This window comes from Podarcis muralis, chromosome 14, assembly GCF_964188315.1.
Source record: "Podarcis muralis chromosome 14, rPodMur119.hap1.1, whole genome shotgun sequence".
Taxonomy (NCBI): Eukaryota; Metazoa; Chordata; class Lepidosauria; order Squamata; family Lacertidae; genus Podarcis; species Podarcis muralis.
This window is the reverse complement of record NC_135668.1, coordinates 10,703,446-10,721,635: the sequence shown is the minus strand read 5'-3', so window position 1 is coordinate 10,721,635 and position 18,190 is coordinate 10,703,446. Positions and strand designations below refer to the sequence as shown.

Sequence of the window (18,190 nt, the reverse complement as noted above, 5' to 3'; positions counted from 1 at the left end):
GTGACTAACGCACGCACTGCCCCCATGCAACATCACAGCCAGTACAGCGCCCGCCACAGCAGGGAGTGTCGGGGCGCACAATGCACCTCCTCCCCTCACTAGTATCTGCCCCGGAGCCGCGGCAAAGGTGTAAAAGAGCCACATGCGGCTCCGGAGCCGCGGGTTGCAGACCCCTGAGCTAAGGGAACTTCCTAACAACCTGTTCATTGAGCATCCTTCCTGATATATTTGCAGGGAGATTAGGCAACACTGGCTGTTCCAGGAGCACCCATCCTGATTTGTCTGCAGATGCATCAAATCAAGTGTTATGTCAGACTTTCTACTTTCCTTATTGCAATAAATTTGATCTTTTGGAGAAGTGGGTTTGCTGTGCAAGAGCTCCCAACTAACTATAATTGAGCAACCTGAATTTGCCAGTAAGTGAATTAATCCCACCCACAGAGTAACCACAGTCTGTAAGTGCCCTCGGTTCTGTAGCTGTGACAACAATCGAAGCCACATTGAAAAGAGAATATAGTACAGCTCTTCCCGCCTGCCCCCCAAAGAAAAGTGTGTCAGAATTCATGTCTCACCACTAAGGGAAAAGTCCACACTGGATGCCCCAAAGATGATGCTCTCTTTGGAATAAATGGCCACTTCTCTGTCTGCCCGCAGGTCATATAAACGACACTGGAAAGAAAGGAGATACAGTATCTGTGCTCAGGCAAAGGCTAATACTCACAAGCTGACTTTTTATAAGATTGATAAATACTAACAGGACAAAACTCTCTCCCGTCCCACCCACGAAGGCAAACTTGGACCAGTAGCTGGTCTAGCCCACCTGTCAATCACCTGACATCATTACAGCAGATGTCCAACCTATTTAAGCCTGTGGGCATTGGGGGAAGACACAATATCTGGCCTGCCACGATGTCAAGACAAGTCACTGTTGATTTGGGATGCTGGGGAAGACAAAAGTTTAGCTCTCTGCTCAGCCAGAAAGCGCACTGGGTGGTCTTGGGCAGATTTGTCTCTGCTCCGCTACATCCCAGGGCTGCAGTGAGGTTCAAATGAGATGCGGATGTATTTGTGGCCGCCTACTGAGCCTTTAGAATAGGCCTTGGCTGAAATCTAAATCAGCTGAAAAGCAAAGCCAAGTGTCCCCCCCCCCCGCCGTCCCCTCCATTCTTCTAACCCTCCCATGCGCTCTTCTGAGCATTAAGAACCACTTTTCTGCCACTGTGCAGACCCTTTCACACTTGCCAGACTGCTATGCTATACGACATATAGCTATGCTATAGAACATGCATTCATACCTTCACATGGCATAATAATAATAATAATAATAATAATAATAATAATAATAATAATAATAATTTATTTATACCCCGCCCATCTGGCTGAGTTTCCCCAGCCACTCTGGGCGGCTCCCAATCAAGTGTTAAAAACAGTACAGCATTAAATATTAAAAACTTCCCTGAACAAGGCTGCCTCCAGATGTCTTTTAAAGATAGGATAGCTGCTTATTTCCTTCACATCTGAAGGGAGGGTGTTCCACAAGGTGGGTGCCACTACTGAGAAGGCCCTCTGCCTGGTTCCCTGTAACCTCACTTCTCGCAATGAGGGAACTGCCAGAAGGCCTTCGGTGCTGGATCTCAGTGTCCGGGCCGAACGATGGGGGTGGCATAAGAAACCTGTCTTGTGTAGACCTGCATTATACCCATTCTGTAGACCTGTGATTAGCTATGCATCCATATGACACAATAAACACTCTGGGGAAAGCCTCCAGGTTAAAGGTTTTGCGGTTGTTTTGACCCTTGCCAAACCAAAATATTCCAAGTGCCATTAAAATAAATCACTGTGGAAGAGGCCCTTGGTGTCCAACAATATATCTTCAGGTGACCCAGTTTTAACCTCTTTATGCCTGCAATCACAATGGTCACTTATCCCTAAGGGAAAAAGCCAATGGGTTCAATTATGTATCAGCCTTGCCTCTGCAGCTAGTTCAGATTGCCACACCTACAGATGGGCACCTTATTGTTCCATCATACGCTTCCTAGACACCAGATCCTCCTTGCAGGGTACAAAGAGCACATTTGTACATTTTTAAAGGGCTGCAACTCCTCTGGAGACCACCAAGTATTAGGTGAGTAAAGAATGTACAAAATAAACAAGCCATAATAAAATACTGAATGGCCAGGGTGATTTGAGGACCATGCCCCCAGCCCTCATTTGGGAAACAGCCAGGCTTTTGAAGATGAAATAGGGCAACGTACTGTGGCGTCATCTGAGCCAGAGGCAAAGGCATCTCCACTTGGATAGTACCTATGCAGAGAACAGAAAGTGTGTCGCGTTAGAAATACAGGAATTAAAGGTAATATTTTCCCAACTTTTATTTGTTTTCTATATGCTGCGTACAGGAACGTTACAGGTATCCAGTAGCAGGTAAGTTAAACAAGGAACACATAGAGGTAAATGAGGTAGCAGTGGTAATCCAATATCTAAAAGCAGAAATTATAACATCAAAATTTGCCTACCTACCCCCTCCCCTAGAGTTCACCTGGATTAGGTTGGGGTTGCGGTGGAACTGCCACAGTTAAAAGGATCAAGACTTGAGAATTAGAACACTGAATTATCACTTTCTGTGGTTATCTTACAGGGAAAAGTGGATCATGGCCCCAAAATTTATGAAATGCAGCTCTGACAGATTTCTTTTTTTTTTTTTAAAGATATTTATTAGAAGTTTAATAGTTACAAAAAAGGGGGGGGAAGAAAGACAATAAAAAGTTACAGTACAACAAAAATAAAAAGAAAAACAGAAAACAATACAGCAAAACAATAAGAAAAACAAAAACACTTAAAAACACATCCAACATTCCCATATTTTTACCTTTCATTTACTTGTTTCATCGACTTCCTCACACCTCCCTTTTTTGTATTCTAGTTCAATTAGTTATTTCAGCAAATCCTTTCCATCTTTCTCAATTTTTGTTCTATAATATATCTTAACACATTCTGACCTTAAATTTTACACTTTGGCCCATTGACAATCTATTTTTACTTAGTTCTTTATAACATTTCTGCTAAAACCATGTAGCTTCATTCCAGCATCCTTCTAACATTCATTAATTTTACAGTATTTCTGTAAATATACTTTGAATTAGCTCTGACAGATTTCACTGCCCACCTGGCACATGGAATTGTAGATGGTCTCAAAGCAGGTGGCAGGTCAGCTCAGACACCTGTAACACCCACCCACCCCAATGCCAACAGCTTTCATTTCTGCATAATGAATAAAGTTTCAAACTGTTGCTTCTAATTTTGGTAAAGAGAAACAGCCAATGTTGACAGCAAGCTCTGGCTCTTCATATAAGCAAAACCAGAATTTCTGAGCCAGAACCCACAGTCTTTTCAAGCAAAGAAAAATGTAACATCTCATTTTCTCCCCCAAAGACACATACCAGAAAGCATACATTAATTAGTAATTTAGTATTGATAACATGTCTATATAATTCCTCTCCAGGTTGTTTTTTTAAATAGCAATTGTTAGTATTTATCAATTTACATTATCTGTTGCAAAATTATTTCACTTGGATGATACAGTGCAAGTTCAATCAAAATGATTGCAAATCACTGCATTAATTGTAATCTAGCCTGTAAATGAAAAAGAGAGGCAATAGAAAATAAAAAGAGAGGCAATAGAAAAATAGCACTGTACCTTATTTTTATAAAAGGCTATAAAAGGGAAATTGCTAATATTAAGATAGGTTTTTCTTTACAGAAAATCCTCTGCTCATATGATAGTGGATCTGGTAAGCCATGATAATTTTATAAGTGATTAGTACTGCTATAAACCATAATCATGACAAGCTTGCTATTAAAATATCGTCAATGTCATGATGCAATGTGATGGTGCACTAATTCTGTATTTCCTGCCTCAACCCCTGGAGAGCGACGGCTTGTCTGGTGCTGACTCTGTATAAGGCAGCTTCCCATGTTCCACTTTACATTAATTCCTGCTGCATAAATAAAACAACTCTGTGTGGCTCATAAGAAAACATTTTCAGGAGACAGCCGGACTGGAAAACAAGTACCGTATTTTTTGCTCTATAAGACTCACTTTTTCCCTCCTAAAATGTAAGGGGAAATGTGTGTGCGTCTTATGGAGTGAATGCAGGCTGCGCAGCTATCCCAGAAGCCAGAACAGCAAGAGGGATTGCTGCTTTCACTGCGCAGCGATCCCTCTTGCTGTTCTGGCTTCTGAGATTCAGAATATTCTTTTTCTTGTTTTCCTCCTCCAAAAACTAGGTGCGTCTTATGGTCTGGTGTGTCTTATAGAGCGAAAAATACGGTGCATTTAAAGCAAAGTCTATGACTTCTAAAGTACAGAGGTGCAAACTAGGGAATGCTGAGAAAGAGTTTTAATCTGCCATGTAATTAATTTATTGCCAAAGCCTGCAAAATGCAACAATCCTTTAATCAAAAGCCAGTTCTCTTTTAATTTTCTCTTGGTCATGCAGGATTGTGACAAAGGGATAGGAATGGCTCTGCCCACGAGGTTACTGTAGCGGGGGCCTTCCACCCACCAGGCTACCCCTGCTATTGGCAAGCAAAGGTTTGTTCCACAGGGCCAGTGCTGTTCCTTCATTGGCTAGAGATATTGGTAGCTTTGATAGGCGGAGAGGAAAACTGACCCTCCCACTTTCCCCCTTGTACATTATCCTCACAGGTATTTTGCTAGTCAGCACTAATGAACCATTTCTCGATGCAATCACATGAATGTGTGGTAACAGGACCTACTGACCTGACGCTATTGATATCCGATTCGTGGGTTTCAAATGACTGGATGCATTGGCCAGTCCTCATGTCCCAAACCATGGCTTTTTTATCACACCCCTAAAAAACAAAAGTCAATAAAGATTCAGTTATATCCTCAATAAGAATCAACACAGATCGAGTGCCTTATGGAACCAATGGTGGTTTTTATGATGCTGTTTACTGTTTAATCATCAGGTTTATTTTGAAGGTCTGTTGCGATTTATAGTTTTATTTGCAAGTTGTCTTCAGTCTCAACTTCATCACAGAAAGGTGAAAAATGAAATACCGCCCCCCCCCCCATATACCGAGCCTAAGGCAAACTGCAGAAATATCAATGGTTCTCTGCACAGGGATTTAATTTTTTAAAAAATGACTGAACTCACAGGTGGACAATACTTTTATTTTCATGTATCTTTATTTGTAAAAGGATACTTTGTACGAGTCAATACTTTATTGTCCCTTTGAAGCTGCACTGTATCTTTGTCCTTTTGTCCTTTGTCCCTTTATGATTTGCATTTTTTATTCTTTGTTTTCTCTCATTTTGCTATGCTTGCATTTTTTTAAAAAACAACAACAACAAATCAATAAATATATTTTTAAACAGTGGGGATGGTTCTGTGAAGAGTTTTCCTACTTCTGCAATTTTTGCCACTAGAATATGAAGATCAATATGGCGCTGGCTTCCTTCCACATTCCAAGGGCATTCCAGAAAGTGCTGAGCTGCTTTCAGACCTGTTTTATGCCAAATATCAAATTATTTCAACAAGGAGAACTGCTATGCGACACCCCTCGCCAAGAGGGGTGAGATTAACCACAGGCCTTTTTCACCACCCCAGATGATCTCTGCTATTTTTCTAAATCACTGGTGGAAAACCCGTCCCACGGGCCTCAGAGTTTGACTTGCCAACAATCAGCAAGCATTCCACAGCAACGGAGCATGCTCAGGACACACTGGGCGGTTCTTGAAGTTTTATTCCCCCCTCTGCTTACCCCACTGAGAACTGTTTGTACTTCTGCAAACCTTAGGGTTCATTCGAGCCTGATGATATTTCCATGTTGTTCCTGGGTGGTACTGTTTTGGGTACATAAGTATACACATTTGCCGTTGATCTTTGGCAAGAGAAGAAACACGAGGTTTCCTCTGCGAGAATCATGCAGAGGGTAATTTTCTTCTGGAGGAAGCTGGGACAAGAAGATGCCACCATCACTGCCTCTGCCCCCGCCCAATCCACTAACCTCAGTTTTTTAATTGAGTGTCATTAATATGCTGACATCTTTCCTTTTCAGTTACTACAAAGGAGGTGCAGAGATTATCTGGGTGCAGAGATGGACTGGGTTTGTGCTAACCAAAGGCTTAATCCAGACAAACCAATTCGGGGAGGGCATGTAACCTGCTCTGAATTCCTGCATTTGCCCAGCTTTGTCTGGGGCTCGAGTTGTGCCATCCTGAAGAAGGTGGATCTAGTCAAAAGTTATATGGACCCTGTTCAGCTGCAGATTAAAGGTAAAGGTACCCCTGCCCGTACCGTGGCCAACTCTAGGGTTGTGCGCCCATCTCACTTAAGAGGCCGGGGGCCAGCGCTGTCCAGAGACACTTCCGGGTCACGTGGCCAGTGTGACGAAGCTGCTCTGGCGAGCCAGCACCAGCGTCACACACAGAAACGCCGTTTACCTTCCTGCTATAAAGCGGTACCTATTTATCTACTTGAACTTAGGGGTGCTTTCGAACTGCTAGGTGGGCAGGAGCTGGGACCAAAAGACGGGAGCTCACCCCGCTGCGGGGATTCGAACCGCCGACCATGCAATCAGCAAGCGCTAGGCACTGAGGTTTTACCCACAGCGCCACCCGCGTCCCTGTTCAGCTGCAGATTAGTCTACTGCAATGCATTCTGTGTGGGGCTGCTACTGGAGAGCACTCCGAAACTGAAGTTGATGCAAAATGCAGCAGACCTAACGCTTTGGGCTATCTTCTTTTTGGATCATATTATGCCAAGCCTGTCCCATCTGCACTCGCTTCCCATTTGTTTTGGGGCCCAATTCAGGACAAATTGGGTCTTGAAGAGTCCTCAATAGCTTGGGACTAGGATGTCTGAAGAAGCGCCCATCAACCGAACCCATCCTTGGAAGCCCTGCTGGGCTGCCAAGGGAGCTGCAGCTGGGAGAGTCACATGACACACCCCAGTGGTTGAAATTTGGGGTTTGACTGGCTCCTTCCATTGACGGGTTTCTGGTGGACAGTCAAAAGGTTCTCCATTTCACCAGTCTTTTCCTGGGTTTTTGCTATATGTTGACATTGCTGACAGTGTCAGTTTTGAGGTTCTAATTCTGTGTGTTGTTAAGAGTGGTTTTACTGTTCTTAAATTTGTATTGTATCAGGATTGTGTTTTCCTTGTGTGCCTTTATGGGGGCTGAAAAGTAGTAGATAAAAGTTTCTACAAAAGAAGTAACATTTGATTGCGAGAAGAAGCAGACACAGCTCCTAGGATTAACGAGCAACACAGCCCTGCTTTCAGTAAGCCATGAGAAGGGCTATATTCTCCTGAATCTCATTCTGCATTAGTGCAGCTGGGGATACAACAGCAATGCCTGCTTTAATCGGGAGAAAGGGCACTTAGCAAAATATTACAAAATACTCTCTTCCACTTGGAGAGATTTTCGTTTGCTTCATGTCTCCCCCTGCAATTCCCTCCCTCCATCCTGCATAAAGATGAATCTGCTTTTACCCCCGACACAAACGTGTTCCCTGTCTCTGAAGGAGCAAGGTCCAGGCACAAGACGTCCGCTCCGTGGCCGTGAAAACTCTGGAGAAGCTGCCCGCTTTCAACGTCCCAGAGAGCGCAGGTGCCATCTCCACTAGCAGTCAAGATCTTTAGGAGAGAAGGGGGAAACAAAAGAAAACAACTGTTATTAAAAAGAAAGAAAGACACGATTTGTCAAAGATTTGTCTCCACTGATTCATGTTAAAGTTGGATTCTTTGTTTCACGTTTAAAGCACGGCTACATCTGAGTCATTTCCCTTTCTATTCTCATTCATTTGACTCACAGTTTCACGCTAAAGCAGCAGTTTGTGTTAAAAGTCTGGTCTTCAGCTGGCGGGGTGGGAGCCACCAGTAGGGGGCGCCATGACTAAGGAGGTTGGCACCATTGGCACCACAACAATTTCCCTCTTTTTGTTTTTAAAAAGGAGGTAAAGGTAAAGGACCCCTGATAGTTAAGTCCAGTCGTGAATGACTCTGGGGTTGCGGCACTCATCTCGCTTTACTGGCTGAAGGAGCCGACATTTGTCCGCAGACAGTTTTTCCAGGTTATGTGGCCAGCATGACTAAGCTGCTTCTGGCGAAACCAGAGCACTGCACGGAAACACCGTTTACCTTCCTGCCAGAGCGGTACCTATTTATCTACTTGGACATGCACTTGGACATGCTTTCGAACTGCTAGGTTGGCAGGAGCAGGGACCGAGCAACGGGAGCTCATCCCGTCGCAGGGATTTGAACCGCCAACCTTCCGATCAGCAAGCCCTAGGCTCAGTGGTTTAGACCACAGCACCACCCACATCCCTTAGTTTTTTAAACTACCTCAGTTAAAAGGGTAGTGGTTTTTTTTAATGGTCTTTGTTTCTTTTCTTTTCTTAACAGCATGGAAAAATTATACGAAGAGTATTTAACAGTTGTAGCATGCCACAGCTTTGAAAAGCACTGGATTGGTTGCCCAGCCACTCCTTTAGGAAACAGGCCTAGGCTCACCTCCTAACAACTGATAGATGGTAACTTCAAACCTAACTTAGATTGAACTTTCTCTTGTTAGTGGATGCTACTAAGGGGGTTGGGGGAATTGTCACCTGATATCAGGCCCTTGACAAGTGGGCATGGTGTTGGGGAACCCAGACCAATTCCCCCAACTCTGCTTCACAGAAAGCAAACCTGCTCCAAATAATTTACAATCTAAGAACATGGGAGATGCGGAGAAAAGTGGTACAAGAAGCAAAGAATATGAGATTGCTCTAATTTCACACATGGGAAACGTCTGTGTGATTCTGGAACGCCTGGTATTCTTTCAAGGCGAAATAGGAATTTCTGGTATTCACACTTTTAATAATAAAATATTTTGTGGCTTTAAAGGGCGATGCTGAGGTTATCAGCTGAATATCTACTCTCTTTTGTTTTCAAAACGTTTGCTTCCAAATAACTCATTACTATGGAAATGTCCAGTATGGCACTCGGATAAAAATACTGTATTTATTTGGCTGACTACTATCTCCCCCTTTTAACCAGCAAAGAGTGGGGGGAGAGAAACGGTGAGGGCTACAGATTTAGTGAACATCTATTTTGCCTTTCAGTTTTATAATCCCTGCGTTGTCAGCAGCTCAGCAAAACTCAAGATCGTTAGACTGGGTCCATAATTGCCCCCTTGTGGTTGCATTTTAAAACGGTTTCAATCATAAAAAAAGGTCCTGATGTCATGTCTCTGCTCCTTGAACAGCCTTGTAAACAGGCAGCCCTAAAACACTGGGATGGTTTTGGGGCTGAAAGGAAAATACTTTCCCTCTGCCTGGGCAATACAGTGGTACCTCGGGTTAAGAACTTAATTCGTTCTGGAGGTCCGTTTTTAACCTGAAACTGTTCTTAACCTGAAGCAGCACTTTAGCTAACGGGGCCTCCTGCTGCCACCGCGCCACCGCCATGCAATTTCTGTTCTCATCCTGAAGCAAAGTTCTTAACCCGAGGTACTATTTCTGGGTTAGCGGAATCTGTAACCTGAAGCGTCTGTAACCCGAGGTGCCACTGTATTGGCAGGGTACTGAAAGAGACACTGCGTAGCAAACAAGTCAGACAGGGATACCTGGGAAAGAGGGTTTGATTCCTCTTGATTTCAGCTGCAATAAAGGCTCCGTTCTATAAGCCACAGCACAGGCAATGAATCATGTTCCACATCATGCCCTAAACCAGTGTCTCCTAAACTGCCCCCTCCATAGACCCCTTGAAAATTGCTGAGGGTCTTGGCAAACAATGATCTTCTGCCGGTTGTACAAATCGTAATACAGTGGTGCCTCGCAAGACAAAATTAATTCGTTCCGCGAGTTTTGTCGTCTTGCGATTTTTTCCGTCTTGCGAAGCACGGTGTCGGGAAAGTTTCGGAAAAGCTTCAAAAATCACCAAAGTCTTCAAAAACCTCAAAAAAGGCTACCACACCGTGTGCTATGAGTTACTCCTCGAAGTCAAGTCGCATCTGTATTAACGGTGTTAAGAAAAGGGAAACAAACTTGCAAGACGTTTCCGTCTTGTGAAGCAAGCCCATAGGGAAAATCGTCTTGCGAAGCAGCTCAAAAAACAAAAAACCCTTTCGTCTTGCGAGTGTTTTGTCTTGCGAGGCATTCGTCTTGCGAGGTACCACTGTACACACTGCTAGATACTATGTTTTTAATTGCCATTTTGATGGCAGCTTTCCTTTCTTATCTATTCTATTTTATTTTGATTTCCATCGAGTTTAATGCAACACAGTGCAATACATAAGAAACTGAAGCGTTTACATAAGAAACTGCCACCGTTATGTATACTGGCAGTTATTAATTGGTTGCCACCCTGTGAGGGTACAGGATACAGATTTATTAAATAAAGTAAATAAATCTCTGTTCCATTTTAAAATGGGTGTCTGCCTAAATATGGATTCCCACTCCGCCAGCGAGCAATATATAAGAATATGTGAGGTGCTATTTTTGTGTTTTTCGCGGCAAAATGAAGAACAGGCTTATGTCTTTCTCTTCAGCAGCTGTTTAAGCTCCAGCTGCTGCTATTCTGGGATGTAAGAAGCTCAGGGTAAGCTATTATTTCCCATTCTGAGGCTTCCAGTAATAAACTTGTGATGATGAGGAGTGTCTGTTGCCACAGAAACCAGAGTCAAAGATCCACCTGTGGTGCTTAAATTGTAGCCTTAAAAGGCAGGTGTCTGGTGTAATCACAGTCAATGCAGAGCCCAAATTAGATAGAGATGTAGACTTGGGGTGCTGTTTTCCCTGCTTATACCTGTGTGACACTAAAGCCTGCAACTTTTGGATATTATGGGGACAGAACTCTCCAAACTATATAGAAATTTATTCATGTATGCCACTACAGCAGCAGGAATGTTACTCGCCCAAAAATGGAAAGAAGAAGTCGCCTCAGCAAAAGAAGAATGTATACAAAAACTTATGGAATATGCAGAAATGGCCAGACTTACCGGAAAAGCAAGAAATCCAGATAACAAACTTTTTATGAAAGAATGGAAATGGTTTATGGAATATTTACAAATAAACCGTAAACAGATAAGAGAATTGGCAGGATTAATGTAATAAACTGCAGTTTTATAAGAATATATATTTAAAGCAGATGAATAAATGAGCAAATTAAGTTAATTTGGATATGCAGAAAATATTTTAAAGTAAATTTAAGGAACCGCAGAAAGAGGGGGAAGGAAGTCAAGTTTTGAAATGTTAAAATGATTATAAAATTATTGACATGTATAAAATTGAAAATCATAAATAAAATAAAGCCTGCAACTTGAATTTTTTACGGCAATGCGAAACCTAAGGGCATATGCAACCAGGAAAAGTTGTAGTGGAAAACTAGCAGAAACAAAACAAAACACAGAGCTGCGATTAAGGCTTCCAAATGGGAAAGTGTGCCTTGCAATTGGCGAGAGGGGAGCCAGGGTTAAAAGGAAGTGGACCCCGCCATCAGGAAGAGTGAAATTGGTTCAGAAGGGTAACACTGAACTCACATAAGTGGCATCTATGTTTCACTGTCTCTCTCAGAATGTCCCCAGAATGGCCATTGCTCTGATGGGAGCTTTGAATTAAGGCAGTGGTTTTCAACCTGTGTGGCATGGCACCCTGGGGTGCCTTGAATGATGGTCAGGGGTGCCATGGGCAACACTGGCCTCTGTCCCTCTTTCCTTCCTTCCCTCCTCTGATGCCCTCTTGCGTCTCTGCCTCCCAAAGGCTTGTGCAGCTGTTTATTGCAGCAGCCCTGGCTATAAGCTCTGCAGGTGAATGAATGGTGCCTCTGGAAGGCAGCCCTCTTTGGGGCGAGGAGTGACAGCTCAGAGACCAAGAACAGCAGCCTGAAGGACTGCACAAGGAGGGGAGGCTGAGGGAACACTCCACCAGGAAGGGTGTTCGAAAAAGCGTGAGGGGCTGTCGGCTCTGCAGGGAAGGGGTGACATCACTGGGCTCCTGAGCCCCACAGGGGTGCCTCAGAAAGAATGGAGTTGGTCCAGGGAGCCATGGACTCAAAAAGGCTGAAAACCTCTGGATTACGGTGGTACCTCGGGTTAAGAACTTAATTCGTTCCGGAGGCCCGTTCTTAACCTGAAACTGTTCTTAACCTGAAGCACCACTTTAGCTAATGGGGCCTCCCGCTGCTGCAGTGCAATTTCTGTTCTCATCCTGAAGCAAAGTTCTTAACCCGAGGTACTATTCCTGGGTTAGCGGAGTCTGTAACCTGAAGCGTCTGTAACCTGAGGTACCACTGTATTTTATTTTAGCTCCTTTTTTCTTTTTACAAATCAATTTTTTTCCTGTTTTAAAATCTGGATTTTCTCTTTGAGATTAGTTAGTTTGGGGGGGGGGGGAGAATAGCATGCAGCTTCCTAGGATGTTATCAACCATTTAGGACAGTAGGCTTCAACCTTCCCAACGCCAGGACCTGCCTTCAACCCACACCTACATTTGAGAATCTCTTTTTTAACCATGCAATTGCTAAAGGCAGCATGGGAGGGCAGTGGTCTTGGTTAGGAAGGAAAGGATTACATCCCCACTTCTTGCCCTGTGGTTCCAATCCACATTGAGGGACCTGGAGCAGGCTTTTGTGGAATGCCCTCCTTTTGGATACCTCCCAAGCTTCTACAGAAGGGGTTCCCAAACTCCAGCAGTCTGCAGATTTCATTCAGGTGATCCCAGAACCGGTCCAAGACATCTTGGCACCTGAGGCAGACCCCAAAATAGCACCCCCTCCCTGTCAGGGAAGAAAGGGTAAGGGGAGATCTACATTAGGAACAAACATGGGAGGTGAAGGAAGACTGACATTGTCAGTCCCCCATGGATACTGCCACCTGAGGCAGTCACCTTGCCTCATGGATGGGCCGGCCCTGAGGTGATCTGTGTTTTATTATGTCTCATAAAGTTAACAGGATGACAGAATTAATAAATTTAATCTTGGTAATATTGCTTTTAATGATGGCAATGAAAGAACAAATGCCTCTTACTTTTGTGTTATTTTTTAATGCGTTACTAAGCCTTGAAAGGGGCAGAGAGAAACAGCAGTGAAGTTTAAAAACACAAGAGGCACATCCATTGCCTTAACTATTAACTTTGGTTTTCAGTTGCATTTTTATTTATATGCTTATTTCTTATATCGTATTTTATTGTGCTACAATCTGAATTTTGTGCAAATTCAAAATGCAATACATTATATCAACGAAAGAAGCAATCAAAATACAATTAAAAAGTGCATCACACCCAGCACAGTGCATTACAATTCATACAACAGGCAGAAAAACAATTAAGTAGTCCACCAGCAATTTTCAAGGGCAGGGGGCATTTGGGAACCACTGCTCTACCCTGCGATCTTTAGTCGCTTGCTTAAAACTTCCTTAGTCATGAAGCCTTTCCCTGAAGTGTGATTCAGCCACATTGTGCTTACTCCTGAAGATGCTTTCTGTGCTTTTGTGTTTTATTCTGAAATCTTACAAGTCTACTCCACCCTGGTATTCTGTATGCTGAGCTGTCTCAAAATCCCTACAAATGAATAAATCATGTAATGTTTGCTAGATCCAAGGCCAACGGAGGAGACAGTCAATGTTGTGCTCCGCCAATGTGGGAGACTATAATTCCCATCGCCTGTGACCACTGGTCATGCTGCTGGTCTGTCTTCTTTAACACGAACTATTTCAGACTCTCACGGACCCCCTTCTTCCTCTTTCTTCGTATGCAAGGGAAATAGATAAGATCGAAAGCTTCCACTTTGGGTTTTTTAATAAACCGCGGTTTCCTGTCAAGCCTAAGCTCAGCAAACTGGAACTTATTCTAACTCTGCAGGTTCAGATCCTGGTTCTGTCAACTAACCAGTTCCTTTATTTGGAAATCACAGGGCGAGGAGGGAGAGGAAGTCAATACATTGTGTTTACAAGAGTGAAGGCAAGGAGGATGCAACGCAGCTCCCCGGGAGCAAAATAAAACCTTGCACCATCTCTCATGCACAGGTAAAGGTAAAGGAACCCTTGACCATTAGGTCCAGTCATGACCGACTCTGGGGTTGCGGCGCTCATCTCGCTTTATTGGCCGAGGGAGCCGGCGTACAGCTTTCAGGTCATGTGGCCAGCATGTCTAAGCCGCTTCTGGCGAACCAGAGCAGCGCACGGAAACGCCGTTTACCTTCCCACCAGAGTGGTACCTATTTATCTACTTGCACTTTGACATGCTTTCGAACTGCTAGGTTGGCAGGAGCAGGGACCGAGCAACGGGAGCTCACTCTGTCGCCGGGGATTCGAACCTGCGACCTTCTGATTGGCAAGCCCTAGGCTCTGTGGTTTAACCCACAGCGCCACCCGCATCCCACATGCACAGGTATGTCACTATAAATCTGCACTCAGCTTTCTATAACCAGCGTTTGCAAAGCTAAGCAGGGTCCAGTATGGTTTCCAATTGGATGAGGGACTGCATGTTGAGTTTCCTGCATTGCACGGGGTTAGACTAGATGGCCCTTGGGGTCCCTTTTAACTCGACAACTATCATTCCAACACTGCAGTGTACTTGCCTGCATATCCGAATTTGTGAAGCTGCAAGCCGACAGGTAATTGGTGTGCATGGCAACTGATTTCTTCTTGGCCGCCATATTCTCATTTTTTTCAAATGCCAGTGGATACACAGAGCACTTGTTGTCCAAACCCCTAGAGTTTAAAAAAAAATGGTAAGAGAAAAAGATATCACTTAAGCATGGCTTGCATGAGCACTGACTGTTGGCAAGTTTTGCTTCCGGCTGTCCAGTTTCCGTTTTGCTGTGGGTTTGCCTGGGGAACTCAGACCCACAGGGAAAGGCCCTCTCCCATTCACTGGCTGCTGCCTAAGGAGGCAGTGGAGCTGGGAAAAAGGAATAATGAGGACATGTGGCCTAAAGCAAGGCTTGAGGAGGTGGAAGGGGAGTCTGAAGTGAAGAAAAATCCACTCCCTACGAGATGACTAGGAGCATTTTTTACCTTTGTCCAATACACCATCTGGAAGGTCACAAATTCCCCACCCTTGCCTTTGGGAGTGACTTCATCCCCCTCCCCACAGACATATATCTTCAGGTGATACTTCTATCTGAAGTGAGCCTGCAAGAAACAGAGCTCTCTCTCTGCGGTGACGCCTGTTCCCATGGCGTTCCCTTCCTACCGTAGACAGATCTGCCAGTTCCACTCCTTTAGAAGAACTTAAGGAGTCAGTAAAACCATGATCTCCCCAGACTTACTGTGATCTGTGGATTTCTCTCACTACCAAAATGCTATTTTCGAATTCTTGCCTCTTCTTCTTTTTGTAATTTCTAAAAAAAATTCTAACTGTGGCTTTCTAGTGAGATTGATTTTATATATTTTTTTATCAAAAGCTGCTTTTTTGGACACACATGGGAAAGGTTTGGTTGTGTGTTATTGTCTGTTTGCTTGCATTTGGGCACCTCTGAAGATATCGTAAACTAATTTTTCATCGTGTTTCCCAAGCTCAAGGAGCAGATTTTCATCTATCTTTGGATATGACTAGAAGCCATTTTGAATCGAGGTGCTGGACTGAACCTTTTGAAACTGCCGTGAATTTTTTTGGCCTCTTAGAATTTCCTAGGAGCGCTGGGTACAAACCACTAATAAGCACATAAAAGTCGGTCAATTATATTGTGAAGATCTCCCTGCACTTCCGTAGCAGGTTTGCTTTTTCCTGGTCTAAGGCAGGAATTCAGTTATTTTATTTACCTATTAAGGCAATCTATTATTTATTTATGAAAACAATTCTCTACAGCCTTATCTTCCAAAGAATCTCAAAGCAGCTAACAACACACATACTAAACACAATAAAAACAAATCCAGCAGTCATCAAAATATACACAACCTAAGTCAGCATCAAAGTTATTGAGTTGGCCAAAAGCTTTCCTAATGAAGCCCATGCCGTCATCAGGTGCTTTAAGGAATACTGGAGAGAAGGAAACAGCTCCCTTGGTTCAGTGCGACAATGAAAAAATGGCTTTAATCAAGAGGCTCCCACTTACCCACAAGCGATGGCACACCCTGAAGGGGCATAAGCGCATGCCATCACCCAGGTGCAAGGCATCGTCACCGCATGTTCCTGAAACACAAATCATCTCTTACATCTTAAGGGTCAATTTGCAAATCCTTTCTATATCACTAAATGACAGTAAAGCAGGATTCTCTTAAGCAGTCATACCTCGGGATAAATATGCTTCAGGATAAGTATTTTTGGGTTGCGTTCCGTGGCGACCCGGAAATAACGGAGCACATTACTTCCGGGTTTCACCGCTCGCGCATGCGCAGATGGTCAAAATGATGGCGCGCGCATGCGCGCAAGCGGCGAAACGCGACCCACGAATGCGCAGGCACGTCTTACGTTCTATTCAGGATGCGAATGGGGCTCCGGAACGGATCACGTTCACATCCTGAGGTACCACTGTACTGATTTTAAAAGATGGGAAGTGACAACAAGTGTGTGGTGTTTGTAACACGAGAGGAACTTGTCAACAACAGGCCTTGTTCCATCAGACTTTTGGACCCTCTAACACAGGCACGTCCAACTCCAAAGAGATCTACTCACATTATAAAAATACTGGCTGTGATCTACCCATTGTTATTGACAGGCATTGAGCTTTTTTTAGGGTAGGCAAAGCTTTCTTTTTTGGTGGGGGTCACTAAGCATCTTGTGATCCACCGTGATCTACCACAGACATCTGGGGATCTACCGGTAGATCACTATCTACCTGTTGGACATGCCTGCACTAGCAGAATGGAAATGTTTGTCCCACACTTGGCTCAGCTTCACATTGAAATGAACCAACTTATACCCCCAAACTGGCTGGCTACCACCAAGGCCAACCAAAATTTGCAGGTCTTCAACATGGAATGGAAGACAAAGGGACAAAGACCCTTCTGTTGCCCTCCCACATTCATCAAACGCATCCATTCTTTAGGCCTTGAGGGAAATCAGAAACGCAAGGAACTTACCTTATTGGTAGTGAAGGCATCCCAAACAATCACCTTCCCATCCTAAGAAAAGCAAAGAGGGTTTATAAGTTTCTCAAACAAGGAGGTATATTTTGAAGTCTTACTGCAGTTCTCTCTGTTCATGTTCCTGCCTAAAATTGAAAGGTTTGTGCAGGAGGGATGAAATGGTGGTAACAATCCCTTCAAATGCAACGTCAGGTCTTCTGGGCCTAAAGTATGGGTAGCCCACCTTTTTGCCCTCCATATTTTGTGGGACTTCCAACTCCCATCAGTCCCAGCCAGCAAGGTCGATGGTCAGATGAATCCAAAACAACCGGAGGACACAGAACTGGTTACCCTCAGTCTATTCTAAACCAAGCCCTTGGTTGGCTACCACCAAGGCCCTATGCTAAACTAGACTCACAACTGAAGTCAGCCTGGGAAGATGGCACTAGACTTCAGCCTGGAGATGTTGTCAATCACACATCTCTCCACCACTTCTGTTGGGTGGGGTCCTTTTCATGAAAACCTTTGCCCTGAGAAAAAACTTTTCCCTTTTGTTTATTTTTAGCAGAGGAAACAGATGCAAAAGTGTTAACCAATTCAGGAAGAGAGTAGGAAACTTTGTCCCCGCTCTGAATTCTGTCTTCACGACACCTTCATGTACCCTGTGTGATGCTGCGACACCATGACACCACATTCAAAATACAAGCCCAACAGTTCCAGGAACAAACAGGAAGATGCGACCAGTGTTTACTAAATTGCCTCAGAGCAGTTAGTCAAGAAGGGTTGTGAGCTGGCATGAAAGAAAGCTGGGTACCATCGATTTGTTATCAGCAAAATGAAACAGAATTGTTGTAACTCAAATTAGGGGCGGGGAGAGTTTTGAAAAGTAAATGCATTATGCCCTCTGAATTGAGGCAAATGCTTGCATTCATGCCATTTCTGCATTTGCTGAAAACATGATGATTTTGTTGAGGTCTTTGCTGGCCGTCCTTACCATTTGGCTATTTTCAACTACACACTGTTGATTATTACATATGCAAAAGCAGTATATAAGTATTTTGATAAATAAAGTAGGGTACAAGAGAGGCTTTTTACCTGCCATTATTAAAGCCTTTGGCCTCTGCAGAATGACAGAAAACCCTGTCTCTGTCTTCAGGGAAATAAGTAGGAAGAT

At 43.9% G+C, this 18,190-nt stretch overlaps 1 protein-coding gene across 2 annotated transcripts in view; it reads right to left on the bottom strand.

Annotated features, from left to right (window-relative positions):
* Window positions 1-18,190, bottom strand: part of GNB5 (G protein subunit beta 5) — a 36,020-nt gene that overhangs the window by 10,377 nt on the left and 7,453 nt on the right. For both annotated transcript variants that reach the window (XR_013390669.1, XM_028706237.2), the window contains exons 3-9: window positions 17,032-17,073; window positions 16,065-16,141; window positions 14,586-14,718; window positions 7,521-7,664; window positions 4,784-4,875; window positions 2,256-2,304; window positions 573-669 (exon numbers count right to left, since the gene is read on the bottom strand). Coding sequence is in view for 1 of the 2 variants with exons in the window: in XM_028706237.2 (XP_028562070.2) it covers window positions 573-669; window positions 2,256-2,304; window positions 4,784-4,875; window positions 7,521-7,664; window positions 14,586-14,718; window positions 16,065-16,141; window positions 17,032-17,073 (634 nt within the window). In the remaining variant the exon portion in view is untranslated. The remainder of the gene's footprint in view (window positions 1-572; window positions 670-2,255; window positions 2,305-4,783; window positions 4,876-7,520; window positions 7,665-14,585; window positions 14,719-16,064; window positions 16,142-17,031; window positions 17,074-18,190) is intronic.